The following is a 25,128-nucleotide window of genomic DNA, read 5'->3' as shown; positions in this document are numbered from 1 at the left end:
CCTATGCTATGTACTGACATCATGATGGTTTGAAGACGGTAGCAAATTGTATGGAAACTAAAATAAAAGGTTTTACCAATAGGAACAGGGCACATGCACCCGTATATGCTAGTAAACAAGGGTTTAGAAATATAAAAATATCAGTATATCATTAAAGTACCTTGTACTTAATTGATTCCGATTCGTTAGTTTCCAAGACCATGTCCATTTTAATTATCTTAACCCCTCTGTTAATCATTAAATGACTAAAATCAAACATGCCCTTGTATGACAAAGTACCTTTCTCAACTTTATATTTATCCTTGATTTTGAACTCACCTGAAAAGAATACGTCGTAGTCCTTGTTTGTATTTATGTGTTTATGTTCATTAATAGACTTAGCCTCTTTAATTCCTTTATCCAAAAAAGACCCTCTTATTGACTCATCGGTGCTTATTCTATCGAGCTTTAAACCTGCCAGCACCAATGCATCATTTATTATAGAATTAAAATTCAACAGTTTAATAATCCAGCTCATATTTACCGACGAAACACCATTATTGTTTTCCATATTTATTTGAATTCCTGATACAGAGGGGTATTTTGTTTCTAGCCATATATTAAATTTAGGGCTATCAAGATCTATACCCAATGGCAATTTAAACATCTTCCTAATGCTATTATTCAACGATAACTCCTCTAGCACTTTATATTTGATGTTTTCATCTATTAGGAGCTTTATAAAATTGCCAACATCGGAACAATCATTACCTGAATTTTGCTGGCTCATTTCTACCATAGAGTAGTCAAAGTACTCTCTATCCAAATATTTCAAACCTTTTGGAAATGAATATGTACTTTTAAATAGCCAATTAGCGCTAAACCATAAAGGAAGAAAAATTCTTCTATGATTACCATCTTGCTTAAACTTAACAAGTTGACTAATAACGTAAACCCCTATTGTCAATGAACTCGAACATATAATAAGTAGCAATATTGTTCTAAATGGTAACTTTCTATTATCACGAACTGTCGAACTACCATTTATGAATCCCATATTATTTTGCAAGGTCGACCTGAGAACCTGCTCTCTGATTAGTTGATCGTATTTCCGTCTTTCAAATTCTTGTTTGAAATTTTGTTTTGAAGAGTTATATTCCCGAATCCATATTGATGAAATCTTCCTCTTACCAAATTTATTATACGTCCCAATCCCTCGAAATATTCTGCTAATAGGCCTCCGTACTGTCAAGCAGATGCTTACCGGTTTAGGACAGTACATTACCTTCGATCATAAGCTTCAGTGTATCAAGTAGAGACGATAAACTGAGTTATGTCTCCCCATAAATATCGGATGGACCGATCTCGTGACGGTTTGCTGCTTAATTGCCCAATCTGCAAATAAATACAATTACCCATGATATTGACTAAACATCTATAAAATTACAATAACGTTATACAATTGTTAATCTTCGTCTTCTAAATCTGCCCAATTCGCTGAAGAACTAGTGAGCTTGCTAAACATGTCTCGAACCTCCTCTTTCAACTTCGCATCTTTCTGTTTTTGCAATCTTTCCTTCTCTGCCTGTTCTTTCCTGACTTGTTCTTCTCGCTTCTGTTTAGGGGTTTGGTAAGCACCCTTTGGAGTCTTTGTTTGTCTTGGAGGATCATTTGACTGCCTTGGTTTCAGTTGAGTTTGCTTGACATTTTGTTTAGGCTTTGGTGGGTCAGATTTAGTATTAGAAATTGATACCATACCTAATCTAGACGCAAGGGACTGTCCAGCACTTGTAATAGGAGGTAAATTTTCTTCTTTTTCATCCTCACTTTCTGGTGTGTCTTGTGTGTCTTCAAATCCATCGTCCTCTTCATCAGTGATTTCCTCGTCCGTGCTCTCGAAGTCATCTTTGTGGCCATTGGTCGTAGCATTTTCTGTTTTCTTCGATGGTACGCCTAATCTTGCGGCAAAGGATGCACCAGCTTTGGACATCGGTGTGGATTTCTCTTCCTCCGATTCTTCGGCATGGTCGACTTTTTTGTTTGTAGCATATTTCCCTTGTCTATTCTTTGCAGATGTTTGATAAGCACGAGGTCCTCTTGGAGTGTTACCAGAACCGGCCCGAGGCACATGAGAATCATTTGAATTATTTGGAGAAGTATCGCGTTCTGCTGTCGAAGGAGGTGATGGCAATGAGCCATATGCTTCGTTGCCATGATTCCTATCGTTTCTACCTCTATTTTTCTTGCCAGATCTGTTATATTTGGAAGAATCATCGAACCTATTGCGATTATCCTTATGCGTAGCCGTATTTGCCGGCTCGCTTGAAGTATTTGCCCATTTACTCTCCAATGGCTTTGGCGTATCGTTTTTATTAGGAATTGTCGATTTAGGTGTTACATGTTTTCGAGATTCATTATCCTGCGTATTTGCCCTATTGACCAATTCTTCTTCTGTTGCCCATTTCGAGGCTAATCCACTCATTTATACTGTATATTTATTTATATTTTGCTGTTTCTTCATTAATTAAGTCCAGAAATTAAATCAACAGATTTTGTGCGCATATCAATATTTCATCCAGATTTGTCATAATGTCTGATAAAAGCCTCCAGCAAAAGGGCTGAACCAAACATGACTTAGCAATTGAGTCATAGTGTAGAGAGATTATTTACCAGGGATTAGAAATATACATTATTCTTGAAAGAAGATAATCCATAAAAGCTAATTTTCAATCTTCAATTCTACCTCGTCCTTTCGTCGAATACGTAGAATGAGCTATTCAAGATTCCATATCATAGACATGAAATACAGGTACAGTGGTGGGATTCGATGACGAAGTATAATTCTGTTATTCTTCCTGTAAGCTATACCTAATATGGTGTTCTCGATATGACTACATTCGAGTAGAACGAATTTCGTATTATTCTTAAAGTAAATAGTCATATCATTAGAGTATTCAAGTTGCTATAAGTAGGCAACGCGCGGGACATCCGTAATGGTCTACAAAGTGCCAAAATGGATGCAAAAGGCCAACAACCAATAATTAGTAATTGGTAAATGGTGCAATTTCGCGCAGGTGGGAGTTTAGTCCGGAAAAGTCATTACTGGAGTAGTATTGACCGAAAAGTTCTTCAACACTTTAAATATCAATTCTTTCGATTCATTCAATTAATTGTATCAATACGTAGAACAAGTATGTCACAACCAGAATTTAAGTTATCTACCGAGTTACCAGCTTGGAAGAAATTAGAAGCAACCTTCAAATCGAAGGGAGAAAAATTCCAGGTCAAAGAGGCTTTTGACAAGGACCCAAAGAGATTTGAAAAGCTTTCCAAAACGTTTCAAAACTTTGACAACTCCAAGATTTTGTTCGATTTCTCTAAGAACTTAATTGATGACGAAATCTTAGAACAATTAGTTCAATTGGCTAAAGAAGCTAAGGTTGAAGAGTTAAGAGATGCTATGTTCAATGGTGACAAAATTAACACCACCGAAGACAGAGCTGTTTACCACGTTGCTTTGAGAAACAGATCTAAGAGAGAAATGAAGGTCGATAACGTTGACACTTTCCCAGAAGTTGATGAAGTTTTACAACACATGAAGGAATTCTCTAACCAGATTAGATCAGGCGAATGGACTGGTTACACTAATAAGGCTATTACCGATGTCGTTAACATTGGTATTGGTGGTTCTGATTTAGGTCCAGTTATGGTTACCGAAGCTTTAAAGGCATACGGAAAGCCAGGTTTAAACGTTCACTTTGTTTCCAACATTGACGGTACCCATATTGCTGAAACTGTTAAGAAATGTGATCCAGAAACCACTTTATTCTTAATTGCTTCAAAGACTTTCACCACTGCTGAAACTTGTACTAATGCCAACTCTGCAAAGAAGTGGTTCTTAGCTAAGGCTTTAGATACTAAGCACATTGCTAAGCATTTCGCTGCTTTATCAACCAATGCTGAAGAAGTTTCTAAATTCGGTATTGACACCAAGAACATGTTTGGTTTCGAAAGCTGGGTCGGTGGTCGTTATTCCGTTTGGTCTGCAATTGGTTTATCCGTTGCTATCTACATTGGTTTCGACAACTTCGAAAGCTTCTTGAAGGGTGCTGAAGCCGTTGACAAGCACTTCGTCGAAACCCCACTCGAAGAGAATATCCCAGTGTTAGGAGGTTTATTATCCGTCTGGTACAACAACTTCTTTGGGGCCCAAACCCATTTAGTTGCTCCATTCGATCAATACTTACACAGATTCCCAGCTTATTTGCAACAATTATCTATGGAATCTAACGGTAAGTCTGTCACCAGAGCAAATGCTTTCACTAACTACGAAACTGGTACCATCTTATTCGGCGAACCAGCTACTAACGCTCAACACTCGTTCTTCCAATTAGTCCACCAAGGTACTAAATTGATACCTTCTGATTTTATTTTGGCTGCTCAATCCCACAACCCAATTGAAAACAACTTGCACCAAAAGATGTTGGCTTCCAACTTCTTTGCCCAAGCTGAAGCTTTAATGGTTGGTAAGAATGAAGATGAAGTTAAGAAAGAGGGTGCCACCGGTGGTTTAGTTCCTCACAAAGTTTTCTCAGGAAACAGACCAACCACTTCTATTTTAGCTCAAAAGATTACCCCAGCTGCTTTAGGTTCTTTAATTGCTTACTACGAACATCTTACTTTCGTTGAAGGGGCCATCTGGAACATTAATTCTTTCGATCAATGGGGTGTTGAATTAGGAAAGGTCTTAGCCAAGGTGATTGGTAAGGAATTGGAAAACAATAACGAAAAGGTTGATACTCACGACCCATCTACCAAGGGTTTAATTAACCAATTCAAGGACTGGGCTGAATAACTAGACCTGTCGAGACCGATCAAGTTATAATCTCTATCTATAAGGCTTGTATTTAGTTGTTCTTGAATAATGTACGACTTTTCTATTTTTATTTACATGCAGTAATTGACATCAATTTTTTTTAAAGCTCTTTTATACTTTGTAGAGTACTGCCTGGACTATACGCTAAAAAGTATTGCTTATTGCCCCTATATATCAGTGATAGACCAGTCCATAGATTTGAAAAGTGGTTCTCGTGAAAATTCGTAAATAATTTTAGCATTTGAAGTCTACAAACTAAATTATAACTCAGTAATAAGATCATATAAGGAACAATCTAAAATGTCAGACGAAGAGCTCCCACCACATTTACAAGAACAAGGGGAGTTAGAAAATCCATTAAGAGCCATAATAGTGGTTAATTCTGCTGAAAGTCCTGAGGGCGACATGGAAGAAGCATTGTTGGATGGTGTTCAAAGTTTCGATGACATGAATGAATTTTTCGATAAATTCGACGAAACAATTGCTATACCAAATGAAGAGCACATAAAGTATGAAGTCGGAAGTGACGGACTCGTAGTGATTGTTGTCGATTCGCTTTCCTTAAGAGATAAGGCCTTAAAGTTCATGGAAGATTATAGCATCAAAATTGAAGGTAAGAACCAAGAAGAGGCTGAAGGTAACCAATCAGCAAAGAAGGTGAAGAAGTCAGAAGTCTGATTTACATGTTCAGCATTCGTTTGAACCTGCCATGGTTTTATGATGCTTATCGTATGCACCTAGAAGCGATTGTCCATCAGATATATATTTGAAGAGAGGACGCCTAATTTTTTTTTCCATTACAACCATAGACCAGGACATTGTACATTAGTCATTTATACTTGCTACGTTTATATCAAATCGTATATTAATTATCAATCTAAGTTATATTCTTTTTAAAGACTGGTTAAGTATTCCGAAGATATTTGAACACAAAACCGAACCCACCCTTAAACTCACCGATCCATTTTATTATAGAGCCCTTTATCTTATCGTTAATACAACATCAAAGATATAATACAACAGAGTCATGGATAATTGGAGAAGAATTGATATCGATGCTTTAGAAACGGATAATCATTTATCAAAAGAAGACTTGATTCCTGATTTACCACCTGTATCAAATGAAGAAATACTTTCATTATCAAAGCAATGTAGATCGGCATTATCACTGGGTCAATTCTTACAAGCATTAACTTTAGCATTGGACACACCACCATACGTTTCGGATGAAAAAACAAAGGAATTACATTCTGAAACAGTGTTTGAAGTCTTATGTTCCATTAAAAATAACCACAACATCAATGACTTGTCGAATTTCGTCAAGCAATTGGACTCTAACCAACAAGATACATTGGTCAAATACTTGTACAAGAACATGAGTACCAGCTACGGTGCTAAACAAGGTGGATTGTTGTTGCATTGGTTTGAAAAGACAGTTGAAGTCACCGGATTGGGTCCAATTGTCCGTTTCATGGCAGATAGAAGAACAGTTTAACTTGTATACTACAAAATTAGCAATAAACAAAATGGTATTATATTATTTCTATATAGGTTGTAATTTATTTGTGTTTTTATGGCTCCTTTTCTTCTTGTTGGATTTTTTGACTTTACTCAGGTTGTTGATCTTATTTATGAGGCTATTCTTGTTTAAGGTAAAAGTCTTATTTGTCTGATTATCGAGTTTTGATATATTAGAAGGTTGTAAAGGGTTATTTCTAGGGACAGGCTTCATTTGAGTACTGGAATGAGGCTTATCTTCAAATATATCAGATCCCAGGAATTTCCGGTTCATGTCACCAGATATAACATTTTGGGAATTTAATTCAGACCTTAATTTTACAATACCTTGGTCCTTTGTCTTCATAATCTTATCGAATTTCTGGGCCCAAGAGTTATTCAAGGTCTTGAATTTATATTTATAAGTTTTCAACTCTTCAATAGACTTTGCATGCTTACTACTAATAAGTTTGTTTTCTGAAGTTAGTTGTTGTATTTCTGATTCTATGGTAGTTAATTCATTTTGCAAATTCTCTATAACCTGGTGATTTTCCAATGATAAATTTGCTGATTTAGTGAGCTCTGTCACTTTTTTGTTGGTTTCAATTATCATCGAGTTTTTTAACTCAATATCTTTTAATTGTTCAGCAATTATTTCTTTAGAGGATTTAATCTCTGCTTCATTTTTATCATTAACATGTTTCAAATCTGAAACTTTCTGTACTAAGCACTCTGTATCCAGTACTTTGTTTTGCAACAATTCATTCTCTTGAGCTAACTTATCCATTGAAAGTTGTTTCTCGGTTTTTTCTCTCTCGAGATCTTCAATAGTTTGCATTAATGATTTATTCTGCGTGCTTACTTTATCGAGTTGAGAGTTTAATGCAGAATTTTCAAGTATTACTTTATTTAAATCTTCTTTGATAATACTCACTTCTTCAATCAATTCCTTATTTTTTGTTGTTAACTGGTCGTTTTTGGTATCAAGTGAGTCCATCACCTTTTTTAATGCATCAATATTGCCTGTGAAGTTACTGTGCTGCAGCTTAAATTTATAAAAGTCTACCTTGAAATCATTAACCTTTTCACATAGAATATTTTTCTGTTTCAATAATTCATCATTAATGGCCTTAATGCCAATTAAGTCATTTAATTCTCCCTTTAACGAACTTGGATCCAATTCATTATCAGGTTGCAGTAAAGTTAAATTGTGACTTAAATCTTGATTTTCTATCGTAATCATCTGTAATATTTCTTTATGTTCGTGCTTAAATTCTGAAATTTCAATTTCTAAATCCTTGATTGTCTTTTTTAAGCTAGATATTTGAATTTCATAAAAATTGTTGGTCAAATGACTTGCTTTGTATGGCAGTGACATCTTAATAGGAGCAATGAATGCATTTCTTGTAGGTGTTTGGAATTTTTGTACTCTCGAACCCATCAATTTAGGAGCAGTGCTGAGCTTGTCTGAACTCGGTATCATTCTAAATTTTGAAGGAGTGGAGCTTAACTTTCGCATTGGACTCATACTTGATGCCATTCTTGGTACCAACCTTGTTGGACTTAAGGAAGAAATTGTGGGTCTAGCGTAATGGGGAATATTTGGGGTTTTGTCTAACTTATTTGTTGTTGTATTCTCTAACTTGAAATCTTTAACTAAAGTTGCAATATTATTCAATATAGATTTGAGCAAAGTAATATCTCCATGAGGATCAACATTCAAAATAATATTGATCTTTCCTGGACTTGGGGAATTACTTTTGAAAATAAGATTAGTTATAAGATTTGAGGACCTTCCACCATTAGGTACCTTGTTTGTAAGTAATTGCGTTATGGATGACATGCTGGTATTTGCAAACGCATTAGATAAAGCCAGTGATTTATCATACTTCTCGTTACCCATGAGGTCAATGTAAATGACTCTCTTATCATCATAAAAAAAGGTTACTACTAGGCACGATCTACTAGACTCACTATTGAAAGCTGTTTTCTTTGTATTCCTCTTTTTGAAAACCGCTTCCAACACCTGATGCGAATCTCCGTTCAATTTTCTTTTATGCAACTGAGATTCTAAGCACGAGCTGTGGTACTCTTTCTTCTTAGCTGGCGTTTCAAGCAAATCTATTATGTACTTGTTTTCGCTCACTTCGAAAGCAGTTATGCATGCTTCCTTCGCAGATGCTTCTAATCTCTGTGTCTTTTCATAGATCACTTGCTTGAGTGCTGTGGTCTTACCACTTCCTGTGGGGCCCATAAATATAAAATATGAACATGGATCAAATGTATCGATCAATTCTTTGTATGTGTTATTACTTCCATTAAATATTTTTGTGAAATCATATTGTTTGTCATTGAGTATTATACTCCTCTCACCGGTAGTCTCAAATAAGGTTTCTTTGCCCTTCTTGGGACTTTTAATCTTCAAATATAATGGAATTGATGTCATGTCGTATGAACTTTCTACTAACTCCTTATTCATCATTACTATCTAATACCCATCTTCAAATATGTCTAACGATCTTATATTGTCAATGTTTATGAAAGATCCAAATTGGGTTTGTTGCATTAATCGAGAATTTTGTCAAAAAAAGGGTGAAATTCGACACTAAATATGACATTAATTTTACGAGACTATTCTGCTCCAGCTTTCGCCGGAGATTTACCTGGTACTTCGGCTACATACACCCTTTACCGAAAGCTTTTCCGTTCTAAGACCTACCGACAAAGAATACGTGAAGATGTGCAAAGTGGTCTTATTATCACAATGCATTTTTTGCAAAAATAAAGAGAATTATGTGGGGCAATCCCCGTAAGCCGAGCATGTTGTATTTCGGGTCAATTAATGGGAGTAATGATGCATGAGGGTAGGCACGGATTAATCAAAAATGCATATCGGATCGAGCTCCACTATTAAAAAAGATTATGAAAGCAACTCGGATATCAGTCGACCAGCTTCAGACTATAAATAAGTCCGATTAGCCTCCACATTTCATGGAAAAAATTTAATATTAACGATAAAGTTTATAAACTACGAGTAAAGAAAAGATTAAGCAAAATGTCTATTAAGTTAAATTCAGGATATGATATGCCATTAGTTGGCTTCGGTTGTTGGAAAGTTGACAATGATACTTGTGCAGCCACTATTTACAATGCCATTAAAGTTGGGTACAGATTATTTGATGCTGCTCAGGATTACGGTAATTGTAAGGAAATTGGGGAAGGTATTAACAAGGCACTTGACGAAGGTTTAGTTGCTAGAGACGAATTGTTCATCACCTCCAAGCTTTGGAACAGTTATCACGATCCTAAGAACGTCGAATTGGCTTTGAAAAAAGTATTGAGTGACATGAAGTTGGACTATCTTGATTTATTCTTGATCCATTTCCCAATTGCATTCAAGTTCGTCCCAATCGAAGAAAGATATCCACCTGGATTCTACTGTGGTGATGGTGACAAATTCCACTACGAGAATGTGCCATTGGCAGATACATGGAAAGCCATGGAAAAATTGACCAAGTCTGGTAAGGTCAAATCCATTGGTATTTCTAATTTCTCAGGTGCATTAATATATGACTTGTTAAGAAGTGCTGAAATCAAGCCAGCCGTCTTACAAATTGAACACCATCCATACTTACAACAACCAAGATTAGTCGAGTACGTCCAATCCCAAAACATTGCCATTACCGGATACTCGTCATTTGGTCCTCAATCTTTCTTGGAATTGAAGCATTCTAAGGCATTGGACACTCCAACTTTGTTTGAACACAAAACCATCAAGTCCATCGCCAACAAGAATAAGAAAACTCCAGCACAAGTCTTATTAAGATGGGCTTCTCAAAGAAACATTGCTGTTATTCCAAAATCTAACAACCCAGATAGATTATTACAAAACTTGGAAGTAAACGATTTCGATTTGAGTAAAGAAGACTTTGAAGAAATCTCTAAGTTAGATCAAGAATTAAGATTTAACAACCCATGGGATTGGGACAAGATTCCAATCTTTGCTTAAGGTATATATGATTTTAGATTAGAGCATTGTATAATTTTACATATTTCAAAAAAACAAAAAAAAACTTTTTGAACTTATTAATGTAGACCAACTAAATAGAATCCAAAACGGCCTTCCTTCCTAAGTTTAATAACTTTAACCGTGACATGAAATCATCTCTGTTTATGTATGCACCACACATTCTACGTTTACCTGTAAACTCAGTTCTAGAGTGAAAGCATCTCCAATTATCAAAAATCAAACATTGACCTGGCCTTAATTGATAAAATATTTCGTTTTCTGGATCAGTAATAATTTTGTACCAATTACCAATGGCCTTATAAAACCTAGGAACATCTTCTGGGTTCGACCAATTGTCCATCGTCGATCTATCGGACTGATTCCAACGAACTTGGACAAGTTCACCTTGATTGTCAAGCTTGAATATAGGCTGAGGGATATCCGGCTGGATACAAACCTTTTCCTCCCCCGCTGAATGGGCAGGTACTGGAATCTTGGTCAACAAATCAAAATCTTCAGGATGCTCCTTTTGCAATATTTTGGCACATTGAAATGCATCAACTAACGAGGTAGTACCCCCAGTTCCGTCATGGTACAATAAATGGAATAATTGTAACCCTGGAGTGTCATTCCAGTAAGTACCGTCGGTGTGAGACGATATATCAAAATTAGTGTACGCAGTATCATTCTTCGATAAATCGCTTGTAAAGTCCCAGAAACCACCATAATGAGTAGGTCTGATGTAAGTGATTTTCTCACAAAGCTTTTCTGTTTCTCCAGGGCTTATTGGAACGTTGTCAATCATACAAAATCCGTACTTCCAGATTTTCAAGCACCAATCTTTAATTGCGTCTTCTTTATCCGTCCTGTCGCTTGAGTCCATAATGGCCCTAAATTCCACGCTAGGCATATTGTCTTTAATATCCTTCACTTTCCAATAGCTCTGTTTTAAGACCTCCTGTTCCCCTTTGATCTTAAATTGGTTTGGTACAAGTTTCGGGTTGTACGAATGCAATGCCAACCAAGAACTTTCGTATTCACTCTTATGGCTATCCTGATTCCATTCAATTCGCAAGTTCTTTGAATCTGAATCAACAGAAGCTGCCTTTATATCAGACTTAATCGAGCATGAGTTCAATAACCTTTGTTTCGTGGCAATATAATAGCATTCTTCACAATGGCAGTTGTCACGTAACCATATATTATGGTATTTGGATACGGTTCCATTTTCCCATGTAACGGCAATTTCTAAACCTGAATCAACCGGTTTAGCATCAACAATTTTGTAAGCTTCAACACTCATTTTTACTATATTACTAGTTACTTTGTCTCTCCATTGACTTTAGACGAATGAACGTAAATGAAAGAATGGATGATCATAGGTGTGAGATTGGACGGTTCCGCATCCGAGCACCCAGATAGAAAAAGGATAATCGATAATAAAGATAAAAGTGCTTGTGAATAATCTCATAATTTATCTTCAAGGTATTTATTATATATCCTATTAAATGATAAAAATATAGGTTCCGTAAACAACATAGTGTATTAGAAAAAGGTGGTTTATTGAAAACACTAAATATCAGTGTTGATTACCAAGAAAACAAATTAGTATCGAAATGTCAGTTAAGGAACATTCACATACGTTATTGCAGCTGCATCCAGACTGGGTTTCTATGGACTTTGATAAATTGGGCAAATCGTTTTATAATAATGACGGGGTGCCTCTTAGCGATACTATCAAGAGTTTAAAGGCAAGAACGTTAAATGATGCATTGCAAAATAAGAATACCGATGCATTAGCAGAGTATCTGAGATCAACAGAAGGGCTAATAAGTAATGAGTTCAGAATGAAAATCTGGCCGCTTCTATTGGGAATTTCTGATTGGGAGACTGAAGCATATGAGGAAACATCGAAGAAACAAGCAATGGTGGATTCGCCGAATTTAAAATTGAATAGACAATCGGTTACGTCTTTTTTACTTAATGATTTAGATTTGAATGATTTACCCCCACATAAGGATGAAGACCAAGTCAAATTGGATATACAACGGTCATTTACTGTGCTATCGCAGATGCAATCTTATCACCAATTACAAAACGAATCGTTTACAGCTATTTTCTCGAACAGTGATATAGACCTGTTGAAGAAGAGCCTATTAAATATCATAATCAAGATACTTAGAAAATATCCATGTCTTAACTATTATCAGGGCTATCACGATATAGCAAGTATTATTTTAATTGTTTGCTATGAACAAAACGGCGAAGCGAATCCGTCAAAAAATGAAGAATTGGCGTTTAAATTATTGGAAAAACTTACCGTATTTCACTTGAGAGATTATATGATTACCGATATAAACCTTTCCATCAATCATTTAAAATTGATTCCAAGCTTACTAGAGGTAACTGATACAGACTTATTTGAATTGATCAAGCAATCAAGTAACTCGTATATTATGTCATCTGGCTTTCATTATGATTATAACTTCTATCAAGGTTTATCATCCATTTTGACTTTTTACAGTCATGATCTAAATAATTTGCATCAACTATTAATAATATGGGACTTTATATTAAGTTACAACTCCGTGGTTGTCAATGTTTATCTATATGTCGCTCTATTGAAATTTCATAAAGAAGATATATTCAACGAATTAGATATAGATCCGAGTGACTTGATTAATTCAGGAGAAGCAGATATCGACATTGATTTAGTGCATACTTTAGTATCCCCTAATAACTTATTTAAGTCTATGACTGATTCTGATCTTAATCAGATTTTAAATAAGACAAGGACTTTGATTGAAAGCTATTTAATCAGTGATATTGAGAATTCAGACGTTACATACGATGTTTGGTTCAAGGAATTTAATCAGAATTCTGTCCTATTAAACACATCAGACATTCTTGTCGACAGCAAAACTAAAGATCTTAAATATAACTATTTAATAGTTGATGATGAAAATCCACCGGATTCTTCATTAAATGATCTTGTTCAACTTCAAGATGAAGAAATGTCAAAGCAAACTGTTTATAACATATCACTTCAACAAAAGTTACTAGAGCAACAAGAAGAATTATCAAACTCCACTTCTGATCTTGACACTAGTCTACCAAATCTGTTATCTTCGTCTATTACAAGTTTTACGTCAGCATCGTCGTCAATAAACACTAAGATCGCTAATACTTCGTCGATGATATTCAAAAAATTGTTTTACCATGATATTTCACCAACGCCGGAAGGCAAGCTTAACAACAACAATAAACATAATGTTCTTTCAACTAACTTTTACAGAATTAGCTTTACCGTTGGATTTATTGGATTTATGATGCATTTCTTGTTGATTAAAAACGATCCAAGTTATCAAAGTTTAAATATCACAAGACTCGTATCAGGCTCCTTGTCAATGATCCAAAAGTGTGGATCTCAATTACTTGACCTGGAGTCTATCAGGTCAGTATCTGACTTTGTCGTTAAAGCGAGTAATGGGTTGGTATACGAAACAGGGGAAGCTATACGCGGAATGTATACTTCATTAAAGGATTCGGAAATTGTGAACAGCGGAATAAATATTGGTCAGATTGGTTTGGGAAACTTAAGAAATAACATTTATGGGTTTATTGGATAGTTTATGGTTATATATACACCTTAATTTAAATAGTTTTAAATCAACTTAGATTTATTTCATTATTATCTCATTACTATTTAAGTTCTATAAGAGATTATCTAATTATCGTTTTCAAATTCGATTTCATAAATTAATACAGATTCTGTAAAATTTGCATGACCCCAACCTCTATTACCACTAGCACTCACCATAAACCTACCCGTCTCGTCCACGTACAACGCGCTTAATATACCACCATGATGGCCTGGTATAATCATGAAAGGTGTCGCTGGTTTTTTGTTGGTCGTGCTGGAAGTTTTTGACAAATCATTGTAGAGATTCAAATTATATAATCTGATATTATCGTTCGACCCACATAATATGAAATCATTATTCGGAAGTGTAGATATGGCGCTAACCGGGCCAGAGATTTTAGGAAATTGCAACAACTTCAGTACATTTGGAACCATAGTATCTTTATTATGGCCTGACTTGGATCTTTTATGCGGCATTTTAATTGAAAATTCTTCCACTGTACTGTTTCTTCTTCCAGCATAGATATATTCACCACAATTCGACCATGTAGACGACATACACCAAGGAGGAATACCATCGGAGACCCCGAACCTTAATACTGGACTACTAGTTGTGTTTGAGACTCTAACATCCCAAAGATTAATAGTACCGTCAATACTTGAACTCATGAATATTGAATCATTACTAAATGTTTTATTTGTTGCTTTGAAATCATTAGTTGTTATTTTTGATGAATTAGGTTTGTCTTGAGATTCAAAGTTCTTTCGCTCTTCATTATTTTCATTATCACTATCACCGAATAATGAATCGATATCACTTTCTGGTTTTATGTCTTGGTCGACAATTTTGATATCCGAATCCTCATACGACAATGAGAAGTCAGCCAAGCCTTCTGGTCTGTATTGAATATTGGAAATTTGCCCAGAGCTTCCAGTGAATAAGTTAACACATTTCCCTGTATTTAAATCCCATTCTCGAATTGATTTATCCCAAGATCCTGACAAGAACTTTTTTTGTTCCGAGTTCAACTTTAATACAGATACCGCATCATTGTGCCCATTATCCAAGGCAGCACTTTGTTTTTTAGGAGAATGGTTAAAGTAGTGATGGATATTCCCTTCATTGTATCTCATAGTATATAACGAGATACCACCAGATGATAGTCCTGAAAGGCACCAATAACCATTTCTTTCCACATCTAATGAATACACTGGATTCACCTTTGGTTCATAGCTCACAGACCCTGTACTAAAATCGCTTATCTTTAATTTAGGGTTAGTCTCCATCAACTGCTTTTTAGTTAATGGTTGTTCATTTTCCCAGTACGACGAAATTACACCGGCTTTTGTTATAGAATCAACTAAATTGTGTCTTTGGGCCATCGTTAATGGAGACTTCCCCTCTATAGATGCAATAAAGTCGTATTTTCTAATAAAACCATCTTCTCCACCAGTTAAAATCCATTTTGGACCATCAGTAAATGCTAATGCATGACATTCCGACGTGTAAGGAATTGCTACCGAAGGTATTATATCAAATTCTGACGATTCCTTAGCTTTTATTATAGAGTTTTCTCTTATTGTTTCTCTTGATACATGCTCTTCCGCCTCTTCTTGGTCTAGTTCTGATTTCGTCTTTGATGAATCTTGTGCATCAGCTTCTTTCTGACGTTGCTCGTCGTTTGCAGAATCAGACTTATCAACTATCATATGGTCATTATCCTTATTAGCATCTTCTTGCAGCTCAGAGACATTTGATTCACGAGCATCGAGGAATTTGGCTCTCTCTTCATCTTCGTCACCTTCTTCGTTTTCGTCGTCGTCATCGTCGTCTTCATCTTCATCGTCGTCATCATCGTCTTCATCTTCTTCATCGTCGTCTTCATTATTCTCATCATCTTCTTCATTTTCTTCCTCCTCGTCCTCTTCACCATATAAGTTATTATTGTTCTCGGTGTCTTCCATTTCTTCGTCTTCATCGTTTGCATCTAGCATATCATTATTCTGATCGTTAAATAAATTATCATTCACCGACATGACCAAGAATGTGCTAATATAAGTGAATTACAAAAACGAATAATATGGCTATATCAATTGGCTTCGTAGTATTGATGTAAATATACAATATCTCCATATTGATAGATTCAACTTGTATTGATATTGGTTATTTCTACACGACCTTCTACAGGAAATGAAATCTTTCAGTTTCAATTATTCAGCTATTTAATCGACTTGATACACTTCTATTGACAAAAGTATCATCAATTGAACATATTTAAACACTAGCTAAATAACTTATTCGTAGATCCATCCGAATAAAGCTGGCTTGTAGTCAACTAATTCTTCCTTCTTGAACCATAAACCAATTTCCTTTTCGGCAGATTCAACGGAGTCAGAACCGTGACAAACGTTTCTACCCATGTCAACGGCGAAGTCACCTCTGATGGTACCTGGAGCAGATTGCAATGGGTTGGTAGCACCTAAGATAGCTCTACCTTGCTTGACAACATCCTTACCTTCCCAGACAGTAGCTAAGACTGGACCGGATAACATGTAAGATAATAAAGATGGGAAGAATGGCTTGGATTGCAAGTCATCGTAATGTTCTCTTAATAAGGATTCAGTTGGTTGAACTAATTTAATACCAACTAATTTGTATCCTCTGTTTTCAAATCTACCTAAGATAGAGTTGATTAATCCTCTTTGGACACCATCTGGCTTAATAGCAATAAAAGTTCTTTCGTTGTTAGACATTATGATTTGTAGTTACGTTATAGTTCCTAAGTGACTTCAACTTGAGAAATTTCACCACTATTTATACCTCTAAATTTTTTTTTCGTCGACTTTTCATTGGAAAATTTCAAAATTAAGCAGACACGACCACGTTTTTGACTCCCAAGACGGTCCTATCCCACGATACCAGTCTAGACTAAAGTTCTGATAAGACGTCGAGAGAGACAGCATGTGACTGGGATATTGACTTGTTTTTATGTAGCCAGAGTGAAAAATGGTGGTTCAATTCGGTACAGATCATGTCATCTAGCTTCTGTCGCATAAGGCACGAACTGCGTATTTGATGCAAAAAGTCATACTAAATGGCTGTTCATTATTTTGCCAATTATTAACAGAGAGTACGGTAAAAATCGACCGCATATTCAACTAGACCATATGTGTTGGAAATGAAGGTTAAACGTGGAAGTGTTGTTGGGGTTGGATGTTTTTTGAAATGAGCAAAATTGTTTCTGCAGTGCAAATTATACCCAATTACTCGGCACTGGTTAGAACAGAGTATATCAACTGGGAAGCTCCTGTGTATTATTTAACGATTGTATGCTTATTAAGTATTATCGGGTATACTGGATTCAATTGAAAAACTTTCATGGCTTTGGTTGGTATATTTTGTACCATACGCCTGTAATTGATCTAACATTTTCCCGTTTCAACCAATTGCTATATATATCAGTATACATATCCATAATATCATCTAGCTCTCCCCAACAACCTCTGAGTGACTTTTCAACGTAGACAGACAGTGTAGTACTTGTTCCTTGGTAGTATTGCAGCCGTTTGAATTGGTGTGCATATAAATAGCCCAATATGATTTGTTTATAAAACCACAATAACAGGCCATAAAAGGAACAGCTTTCTTTTACTAACAGAACTGTACGAGATGAGCCAAGAGAATATAACACATACACCGTCACGCGATAGCCATAGAGAACATGAAAACATAGAAAACGAGACTCTTTCGCCATTAAATTCAACAAAGATCAGAGATGGGTTTTCCAATACTCAATCACAGAAAAGAGGACCCACCACTCCTTTGACTCCAATGAACAAACAGCATAATGTTATAAGACGTAAAATGGAAGAAGAACCCGGTCGGATTCGGGATATCCTCAGTTTTGGAAAGGATCAAAGCATAGATATAATAGACTTGAACTATCGAAATTGGGTACTAAATGAAAATTTAAAAAAGCACCAAGATATCGTTGAATTCATGGAGTTGGAACGCAGATTCTTATTAGAATAACTGTCAAAAAGAACAATCAAGCATTCACGGGTTGATATTGCATTTGTCATTAGCGTATATATTGCCTATATATTAATAAAATAATTATTTAGCACTTCTAGTTGCCTTGAAGTAATCCTTTAATTTTGATTCCTTGGCATCAAAATAAGTATCATCTCTTGCATTATTCCATTCTTCTTGTCTTTTGGCCATTTTAATCTTCTCTTCTTCTCTTGACCCTCTTTTCCTTAAGTCATCCCTTAGCCAATGCAATGCCAAAGGATGCAATGATTCTGCTAATTCCACTTGTATCGCTTTGTCATTAACCTTGTCCAGTTGCTCGTTTTTTGATACAAATTCTATATCTTTCATGTTTATATCGTTCACCTTCATTCCCTCGTTTAAATGAATAAGTCTATCACACCAATGTTTGCCTAATCCGTCAAAAATATGTGTAGCATATATTACACAACAATTACGGAGTCTGCATTCTTTCTTCAAAAAATTAAGTAAATCTTGTCTAACGACCACGTCTAAGTCAACTGTCACCTCATCTAATAATAATAATTTCCATGGCTTCAATAAACCCATCACTAATTGGACCCTTCTTCTCTCACCATCGGAAATATATGCCATTGACCATTCAGGATCGATATCCATAATTCTAATCAATTCGTCTCTCCTTTCTGGATAAGTTCCTCCGCCAATCGAGGAAACTAATAAGTTGACAGGGATATCTCTTTTAACAACTGGATTGGCTGCCCATTCCGTACCTAAGTAAGTAATTAAATTATTGACATCAGAATTCTGTCTTTCGTTCCTCTCTTTTGAAAAATCAAATGGATCAAATCCTCCTAGTTTTAGTTTACCTTGCTTAATTAATGTCTTACCTGCTAAGATCTTTAATAAAGTAGATTTCCCAGCACCATTTTGTCCGATAAGTAAATTAGTTGACCCCCATGGGATTTGAAGGTTAACATCCTGTAATCCAATTTTTTGGTTTGAAGGGAACTTATAAGTTAAGTCAATCGTTTCTACGGCTAATGTATGGTCGTTGGCGCTATCAGTCATGATGCAATGCAGTATATTCGATTCTGCGCTAATCTATTTTTCTGCGATCAGTTTTTACAGTTCGTATTTGATCAACTTTAAATACTTCATGTACTATTTATATAACAGGACTATATAGATTTTTACTATAATTCTATCAACCAATTCAACGTATCATTTCTAACTGGCTCGTTTTCAATGCCTTTAAATATTGTTTCAATTTCGTCGATGAAATTGGAGTTATGAATACTGAACTTTCTTAAGTAACTCTTTAATAATCCTTTATATTCATAGAATAGCCACTGGTTATCAACTTTGTTCATTAATTCTATGTCTTCGGATTCTTCATCACTAAAATCCTTAAGAATTGTTACCTCATCAGAGTTATTAGTTTCTAGGGTTTTGGTTATCTCATTCAAGTTGTTGACAATCAACTCAAATAATTTCAACGTAAGGACTTTGAACTCATCATTAGAAGATTTAGAAAAGTTAATCAAGATCCTATTGACGGATTCCATACAAGAGACATTCTCAATAATTAAATTGGAAGCTAAGTTTAATGTCTTGCCTATTAAATACTTTGGTTTTAATACTTCAAATTCAATCAAGTACTCTAAAATTAAGAACACTACTTGAGGTTGATGAACCCAAATTCTGAAGATAGAATCAATAATCCAATTCTGCTTGTTATCAAAGTGTTGCTCAGCCAATTCAGCAACCGGAAACTGAAATTCACTTGCTTGATAATTTTCATCCTTTATTTCCACACCACTCAAGAATTTCAATTTGATTATATCTCTCGATAATAGACTAACCACAGAATAGATTGATCTGGATCCAATGTATGCGTAAGTTTGGAAAAATAAATTAATAAGGAATTTGTCCGAATTTATTGACGCGTAATCATCTAAATTCGTTGAAATCTCCTTATATAAATCATAGAATTCGCTATTTGGTTTCCAGTTGGCTATAATTAAATCATAAACTTTACTGGACCCTTCGTGCAAAGGTAAACCCGAATTCGAAAAATTATAAATCAATTCTTCTTGTGGAGAAACTGTTATATTATTTGCTAATTTTTCCTTTCTTTCAAACTCTAACTTGGCCAAAACTTCTTTGAGCTCATCGTTATTGCCATATAATTCATTATCGTAATCAATAATATATTTTGATTCATTTGGAAATAATGAAATATTCAAATATTGATAAAACTCATCCAAAAGAATTAATTTATCGGTTGCAGCCGGGTCTGGATGAACTGTTACAAAACTTTCTTTGATTCTATTTTTATTCGATAATCTGACTTCCTTTGCTATTAAATTTTTAATGAAATTCTTTTTAGGATGATATTTTAAATTCTTAAACTTTTGAGAATCTTTAACCCATTCATCCCATTTCCAGCTAAACTCAAAATTTGAAATTTGGATTGTCATCCAATCCAAATAACGAATCTTTAATTCGTAGTCTAAAGTTTCTAAATTGTTATAAAAAAATCTAATAGCTCTACCAAATACAGGGGCAATCGATTCAGGACTTTCTCTGCAACAAGCTATTAACACGGTATAGTAATATATCTCATAATTCAATGGGTTTGGTAATTGGAAAATCATTGTCAATATACTTTCGACAGCAATATCCTCAATTTTCCAGGTAGACAATGGTGGATTGTTTTCACCCGAGACGTTATCATTATTAATCAAAGTTAATTGATCAACAGAGGATCCTGGTGGTGCAAATAAATTCTTCGCAAAATAAAGATCTAAGATTGACAATTGGATTGCTGTCTCATTCTTATTGAATGATAAATTTGTTAAGATGTCGAATGCCAAATCTTTAAAGATCAATCCAAAATAAGAGTTAACAGCTGGAACTGTTTCAAATTCCGTGGTATTGTAAACTTGAAATAAAAGTCTAGTATTCCTATACCACAAATCATCAATTAAACCCTGTGGCTTATAAGTTGATAAAGTTTCAACTGAAGGGAGAGATAATTGTGGCAACGAATGCTTAACAATTTCATTCGAAATTACATTATTTTTCAACGAAGTTTCAATAATAGGATCAATTAATTCTTTGAAATTCAAGAATAATTTACCATTTAAATTAGCCCAGTCTTTATTTTCCCCTTGTAAAGCGAGTAAGGATGGATAGATTACATTTATCATCTTTTCAGGACTATATGGCAACTGATCTGAAAAATTGTTTAATTTTGAATCAAATGGTTGTAGTAACGAGATGGATTTGGCGCCTTCTTTAATTTCAAAGTTAGACGCAATTTCTAACAAATCATTACAATGATTGATTATTTCCTCTGAAGAATCATTACTCAATAAGTATGGTAAAGAGATTAAGGTGTTATAGAATATTTCTTCAGCAATTCCATTCCTGCTTTCAGTCTGTTTTTGTAAGTCAATGGATAGATTCAAAAATTGTTTAAAAACATTGATAATTGAATAATTATCGATTATAGGGGACAAACAAGCTAAGAATTTCAAAATTGATTTCAAATTATTGAATATACCTGCATCTTCTCGCTGCAAGTCTTCATTTACTTCTTTCTTACCATTATTCTCTTTCCCTTCTCCTTCTTCTACTTCATCCTTCATTTCTTCATCCTTTTTTTCTTCGTTCTTCTTTTCTTGTTCTTCGCTCACTTTCTCTAACAATCCTTGTGCTTTTGAATGAAAGAATTCTATAACGTATTTGGATACTAAGAAGTTTTTAGCATTGCATAGTAAGATTAAGATACTCAATGAAGTTATCTTCTGGGGTTGTTCAATTATAATAGCATATAAGGTGTTTAAGATAGAAACTCTCAATTTATCAATCTTTTCAAATTCTGCAACTATCGGATTTGAAATATATGAAATATCGTCAATCTGGCTTGTAAGGTTTGCATTTTCTCCGATTCTTCTGATATCTTTACAAACATTTGTAACTAATTCAGTAGTTGGATCTAAATGTTGCTTTTTAGAATCAACATCTAGTTCTGTATGTTGATTGTCTCTTTCGAATTCGTCTCTAGTTCTCTTCGATGGATTGAAAGAATCCATTGTTGTTAACTGTTGTCGTTGGTAAGTTATTTATGGTTGGAAAACTGTGTAATTTTTCAATGAGCGAAAAAACAGTTTACGATAACACGAATGAAAATAGAACTCGAGTTGACTTTTCCTTTTATTATTGATATGAAACAGATATGAAGTGGAATTGAATTCTAGGTAATCGCAGGCCTGATATGCCAATTCTGATTGTTTATGATGTGCCTGTCTACGCTCACATATGAAGAAAGTAACATAACAGAAGTTTTTTACGAGTTCAACTATTAATAAAATTCTATACCAATTTATATTAGAATTGAAGGGCGCTTCTCTTGCTAAGATAGCGGGTATATGATTCCGATGGTTTCAATAAGTTTCAGCTTATAAGCTTACGAATTGAATCTTAAATAGTTGAAACAAATTTGATGCAACTAGCATACCACATTTCTGATATTGCAGAACAAATGGAAAGCATAAAAGGCTTCAGATTCCTTTCAAAAGTACAACATTTGCCTCGTTCATAAGACATAATAAACAATAAAAAGGACTAAATGAGCGAGTCAAATACCCTTTTCAAGTATTTTTTATCTCAACACCCATTATATCAAGCAGTTGAAAAATGTATTGATAGAGGAGTTACAGATACTTATAATTACCATGATTTTTTCCCCTCTTGGAATGGTCGAGTGGTGGATCACAAAACAATCATCCAGGAGTTATTTAGAGTTGATCAAAGCAGATTAGAATTATTTATTGAAAGAAGGAAACCTGGTTCAGAATATCTGGATCTTTATACATATACAAAACACGGTGATCAAGAATTTAGTAAGAAACTCTTCCGTTTCTTGTTGGCACTTCCCATGTGTGAGTACGAGATTGCTAATCATAGCAATGCACTTAGTAAAAGTACTGGGTCTGTAAATCAGTTTTCCATGAGCCTTTCCCCGTTTAAATACGATGATAAATATATATCCAGAATTGACGACGAGGAAGTATCTAGTACTATACGAAATATATTACGATTAGCACCTAATGAGAATATAATTGATGGTCTCGGGGAGTTTGCCTTCAAGCGTTATGAATTAATTAATCGAGATGAAGAGTTGGAGAATGATTACAAACAGGATTTTAGAGAACACTTAGTTCAACCTATATTTTTGTTTTTGGTGGCAACCTTTGGTTTGAGCATAAAACTCAAGCACGACGTCAAAAGTGTAAAAGGCCCGAATGGTGTAACATCGAAAGTCCTGTCAGACTTACATCTTATCAAAAATGGGCAAGTATTCTGTGCAATTGAAGTTAAGATGTTCCCAGTGCTACCAACGTATGTAGGACAGAGTACTTCTACGATTGGAACAGATATTTTTAACCAACTTAATATCAATAAATTCATGAAACAATTGATCAGCCAGATGGTTTATTTCAAAACAAATATGGGTATTGTTACAGATTCATATATTGCTATATTTGTGGAGATTGACCTAGGTATTTTCGAAAGAAACATAAATGAACTCAAAGGTAAAGTAGATGTTCACGAGCACAAGACTGTACCTCTTAGATATAAAGTTTTGGATTGTCATTCGGCAGCGCCTACGTTACGAGAAGCACTTATGCATTTTTTTTACACTGCCTATGTTGATGATGAAACAGAAAAGATTAGGCAGGAAAGAATGCTTAAATTGAGAGAATATTTATGGGCTACTCCGGAACAAAATGAGGAGCAAGTCGAGAGCTCGGAGTACAGTACGGAAAGATCAGATGGGTCGTCCGGTAGTAGACCAAGTACAGCTGATACAGCTGGTACACAATCATCGGCAGTATTGGTGTCTCATGATGAAGAAGATGAAGAGTTGGAAGAAGAAGATCTTCTTGAATTCACAGCCAATGATCATATAACTATGCAGAACGGTGATATTTATAATTCGCAGCTTATTGCAATTGATGCCCATTACATGAAGAAGTATTTGCTCCGTCATGTTGACGATACTGAGAGGCTCGTTGCAAAGTTCTACGACCCCCGAATGGCCAACAACGAACACGGTAAGTTTAAATACAGCAAGAAAGAGCTATTAAAATTATGTCTTAAGGCGTATAATAACGAAAGATGGATGTACCAGGCATTATCGAAAGATCCGGAATTCAACAGCTGCTATATACCCCACAAGAAAGGATACATGAAAGTCCGCCTTGATGGATACTATCTCACCAAAGGGTATTTCAACTTGCTTCATTATATAGAAACCATACCGTTAGATAACAAAGACACTGAGTTGTACAGAAAGGCCAAGGTACAGGTGGACGTGATTCACAAGCATGGAATTATACACGGGGATATAAAGGCAGAAAATATACTTTGCGCAAAGGACGGAAAAGTGTATATCATTGATTTTGCATTTTCCGTCACCAAGAATGAATGGAATACTCAAAAAAGCATAGAATCCGATATCAGTGAATTGAAATATGTATTTGGTCTTGATGGAATGTAAAATTTATATCTGAAATAGCCTATACAATATTTGCGAGATTTAAGAACTAAAGGTTCTCAAGAAAGCAAGTTGTACAAAGCATCTGAACTGTTTTGCATGTATTGAGAGTAAAACCAATTGTAGTTTTAGTATCAATATTGAAGAAACGTTGTAATTTAAGGAAGTTAAAGTTAGTTGATAAAGACGAAAAGAAAATTAAGCTAAGTCCTGTAAGGTCAATATATATATGATTGACTTCGGGTATTCTAATCAATATGATTTTTTAAAACTACTCAGTAATTTGCTAGGCAATCAATATTACATCTTAATGGTAGAAACCTCCTTGGTTTAGTTCTAGATTAAGGTGCATTCAGAAAATACTTTTGCAGCATTTGCATACCATACCCAAGATCCGGTTAAGACGATTTCAAATTACCAAGATAAGAGCATAACAGTTTATATCTTTTGTTAGAAAGATAAACAAATGAGAACTACGTATACAAGTAAGCATATATATATATATATGTATTGTTTTATTGACAATATTAAATAGCGATAT

General features: G+C 34.9%; 15 protein-coding genes across 15 annotated transcripts; 7 read left to right on the top strand and 8 right to left on the bottom strand. All coding sequences in view use genetic code 12, as the record gives it.

Annotated features, from left to right (window-relative positions):
- Positions 1–151: 151 nt before the first annotated feature.
- Positions 152–1,261, bottom strand: DEHA2F13200g (DEHA2F13200p; the record flags this gene model as incomplete). The annotated part of the gene is made up of 1 exon (XM_002770766.1): positions 152–1,261. The coding sequence occupies one exon, from the start codon at positions 1,259–1,261 to the stop codon at positions 152–154; it is 1,110 nt and encodes a 369-aa protein (XP_002770812.1).
- Positions 1,262–1,444: 183 nt separating this feature from the next.
- DEHA2F13178g (DEHA2F13178p) lies at positions 1,445–2,461 on the bottom strand (the record flags this gene model as incomplete). Its single annotated transcript, XM_460937.1, has 1 exon — positions 1,445–2,461. The coding sequence occupies one exon, from the start codon at positions 2,459–2,461 to the stop codon at positions 1,445–1,447; it is 1,017 nt and encodes a 338-aa protein (XP_460937.2).
- Positions 2,462–3,172: 711 nt separating this feature from the next.
- Positions 3,173–4,834, top strand: DEHA2F13156g (DEHA2F13156p; the record flags this gene model as incomplete). The annotated part of the gene is made up of 1 exon (XM_460936.1): positions 3,173–4,834. The coding sequence occupies one exon, from the start codon at positions 3,173–3,175 to the stop codon at positions 4,832–4,834; it is 1,662 nt and encodes a 553-aa protein (XP_460936.1).
- A 321-nt stretch (positions 4,835–5,155) lies between these two features.
- Positions 5,156–5,533, top strand: DEHA2F13134g (DEHA2F13134p; the record flags this gene model as incomplete). Its single annotated transcript, XM_460935.1, has 1 exon — positions 5,156–5,533. The coding sequence occupies one exon, from the start codon at positions 5,156–5,158 to the stop codon at positions 5,531–5,533; it is 378 nt and encodes a 125-aa protein (XP_460935.1).
- A 349-nt stretch (positions 5,534–5,882) lies between these two features.
- On the top strand, positions 5,883–6,350 carry DEHA2F13112g (DEHA2F13112p; the record flags this gene model as incomplete). Its single annotated transcript, XM_460934.1, has 1 exon — positions 5,883–6,350. The coding sequence occupies one exon, from the start codon at positions 5,883–5,885 to the stop codon at positions 6,348–6,350; it is 468 nt and encodes a 155-aa protein (XP_460934.2).
- A 48-nt stretch (positions 6,351–6,398) lies between these two features.
- DEHA2F13090g (DEHA2F13090p) lies at positions 6,399–8,834 on the bottom strand (the record flags this gene model as incomplete). Its single annotated transcript, XM_460933.2, has 1 exon — positions 6,399–8,834. One exon carries the CDS (start codon positions 8,832–8,834, stop codon positions 6,399–6,401), a length of 2,436 nt encoding a protein of 811 aa, XP_460933.2.
- A 573-nt stretch (positions 8,835–9,407) lies between these two features.
- DEHA2F13068g (DEHA2F13068p) lies at positions 9,408–10,361 on the top strand (the record flags this gene model as incomplete). Its single annotated transcript, XM_460932.1, has 1 exon — positions 9,408–10,361. The coding sequence occupies one exon, from the start codon at positions 9,408–9,410 to the stop codon at positions 10,359–10,361; it is 954 nt and encodes a 317-aa protein (XP_460932.1).
- Positions 10,362–10,452: 91 nt separating this feature from the next.
- Positions 10,453–11,664, bottom strand: DEHA2F13046g (DEHA2F13046p; the record flags this gene model as incomplete). Its single annotated transcript, XM_460931.1, has 1 exon — positions 10,453–11,664. The coding sequence occupies one exon, from the start codon at positions 11,662–11,664 to the stop codon at positions 10,453–10,455; it is 1,212 nt and encodes a 403-aa protein (XP_460931.1).
- Positions 11,665–11,977: 313 nt separating this feature from the next.
- Positions 11,978–13,990, top strand: DEHA2F13024g (DEHA2F13024p; the record flags this gene model as incomplete). The annotated part of the gene is made up of 1 exon (XM_460930.1): positions 11,978–13,990. One exon carries the CDS (start codon positions 11,978–11,980, stop codon positions 13,988–13,990), a length of 2,013 nt encoding a protein of 670 aa, XP_460930.2.
- A 98-nt stretch (positions 13,991–14,088) lies between these two features.
- Positions 14,089–16,041, bottom strand: DEHA2F13002g (DEHA2F13002p; the record flags this gene model as incomplete). Its single annotated transcript, XM_460929.1, has 1 exon — positions 14,089–16,041. The coding sequence occupies one exon, from the start codon at positions 16,039–16,041 to the stop codon at positions 14,089–14,091; it is 1,953 nt and encodes a 650-aa protein (XP_460929.2).
- A 258-nt stretch (positions 16,042–16,299) lies between these two features.
- Positions 16,300–16,758, bottom strand: DEHA2F12980g (DEHA2F12980p; the record flags this gene model as incomplete). The annotated part of the gene is made up of 1 exon (XM_460928.1): positions 16,300–16,758. One exon carries the CDS (start codon positions 16,756–16,758, stop codon positions 16,300–16,302), a length of 459 nt encoding a protein of 152 aa, XP_460928.1.
- Positions 16,759–17,674: 916 nt separating this feature from the next.
- Positions 17,675–18,037, top strand: DEHA2F12958g (DEHA2F12958p; the record flags this gene model as incomplete). The annotated part of the gene is made up of 1 exon (XM_460927.1): positions 17,675–18,037. One exon carries the CDS (start codon positions 17,675–17,677, stop codon positions 18,035–18,037), a length of 363 nt encoding a protein of 120 aa, XP_460927.1.
- An 84-nt stretch (positions 18,038–18,121) lies between these two features.
- Positions 18,122–19,087, bottom strand: DEHA2F12936g (DEHA2F12936p; the record flags this gene model as incomplete). The annotated part of the gene is made up of 1 exon (XM_460926.1): positions 18,122–19,087. One exon carries the CDS (start codon positions 19,085–19,087, stop codon positions 18,122–18,124), a length of 966 nt encoding a protein of 321 aa, XP_460926.2.
- Positions 19,088–19,212: 125 nt separating this feature from the next.
- Positions 19,213–22,119, bottom strand: DEHA2F12914g (DEHA2F12914p; the record flags this gene model as incomplete). The annotated part of the gene is made up of 1 exon (XM_460925.1): positions 19,213–22,119. One exon carries the CDS (start codon positions 22,117–22,119, stop codon positions 19,213–19,215), a length of 2,907 nt encoding a protein of 968 aa, XP_460925.1.
- Positions 22,120–22,655: 536 nt separating this feature from the next.
- On the top strand, positions 22,656–24,590 carry DEHA2F12892g (DEHA2F12892p; the record flags this gene model as incomplete). The annotated part of the gene is made up of 1 exon (XM_460924.1): positions 22,656–24,590. One exon carries the CDS (start codon positions 22,656–22,658, stop codon positions 24,588–24,590), a length of 1,935 nt encoding a protein of 644 aa, XP_460924.2.
- Between the last annotated feature and the right edge of the window lie 538 nt (positions 24,591–25,128).

Source organism: Debaryomyces hansenii (assembly GCF_000006445.2).
Source record: "Debaryomyces hansenii CBS767 chromosome F complete sequence".
Classification (NCBI taxonomy): Eukaryota; Fungi; Ascomycota; class Pichiomycetes; order Serinales; family Debaryomycetaceae; genus Debaryomyces; species Debaryomyces hansenii.
The sequence above is the reverse complement of the archived record's forward strand: the minus strand, read 5'-3'. Positions and strand labels throughout refer to the sequence as shown.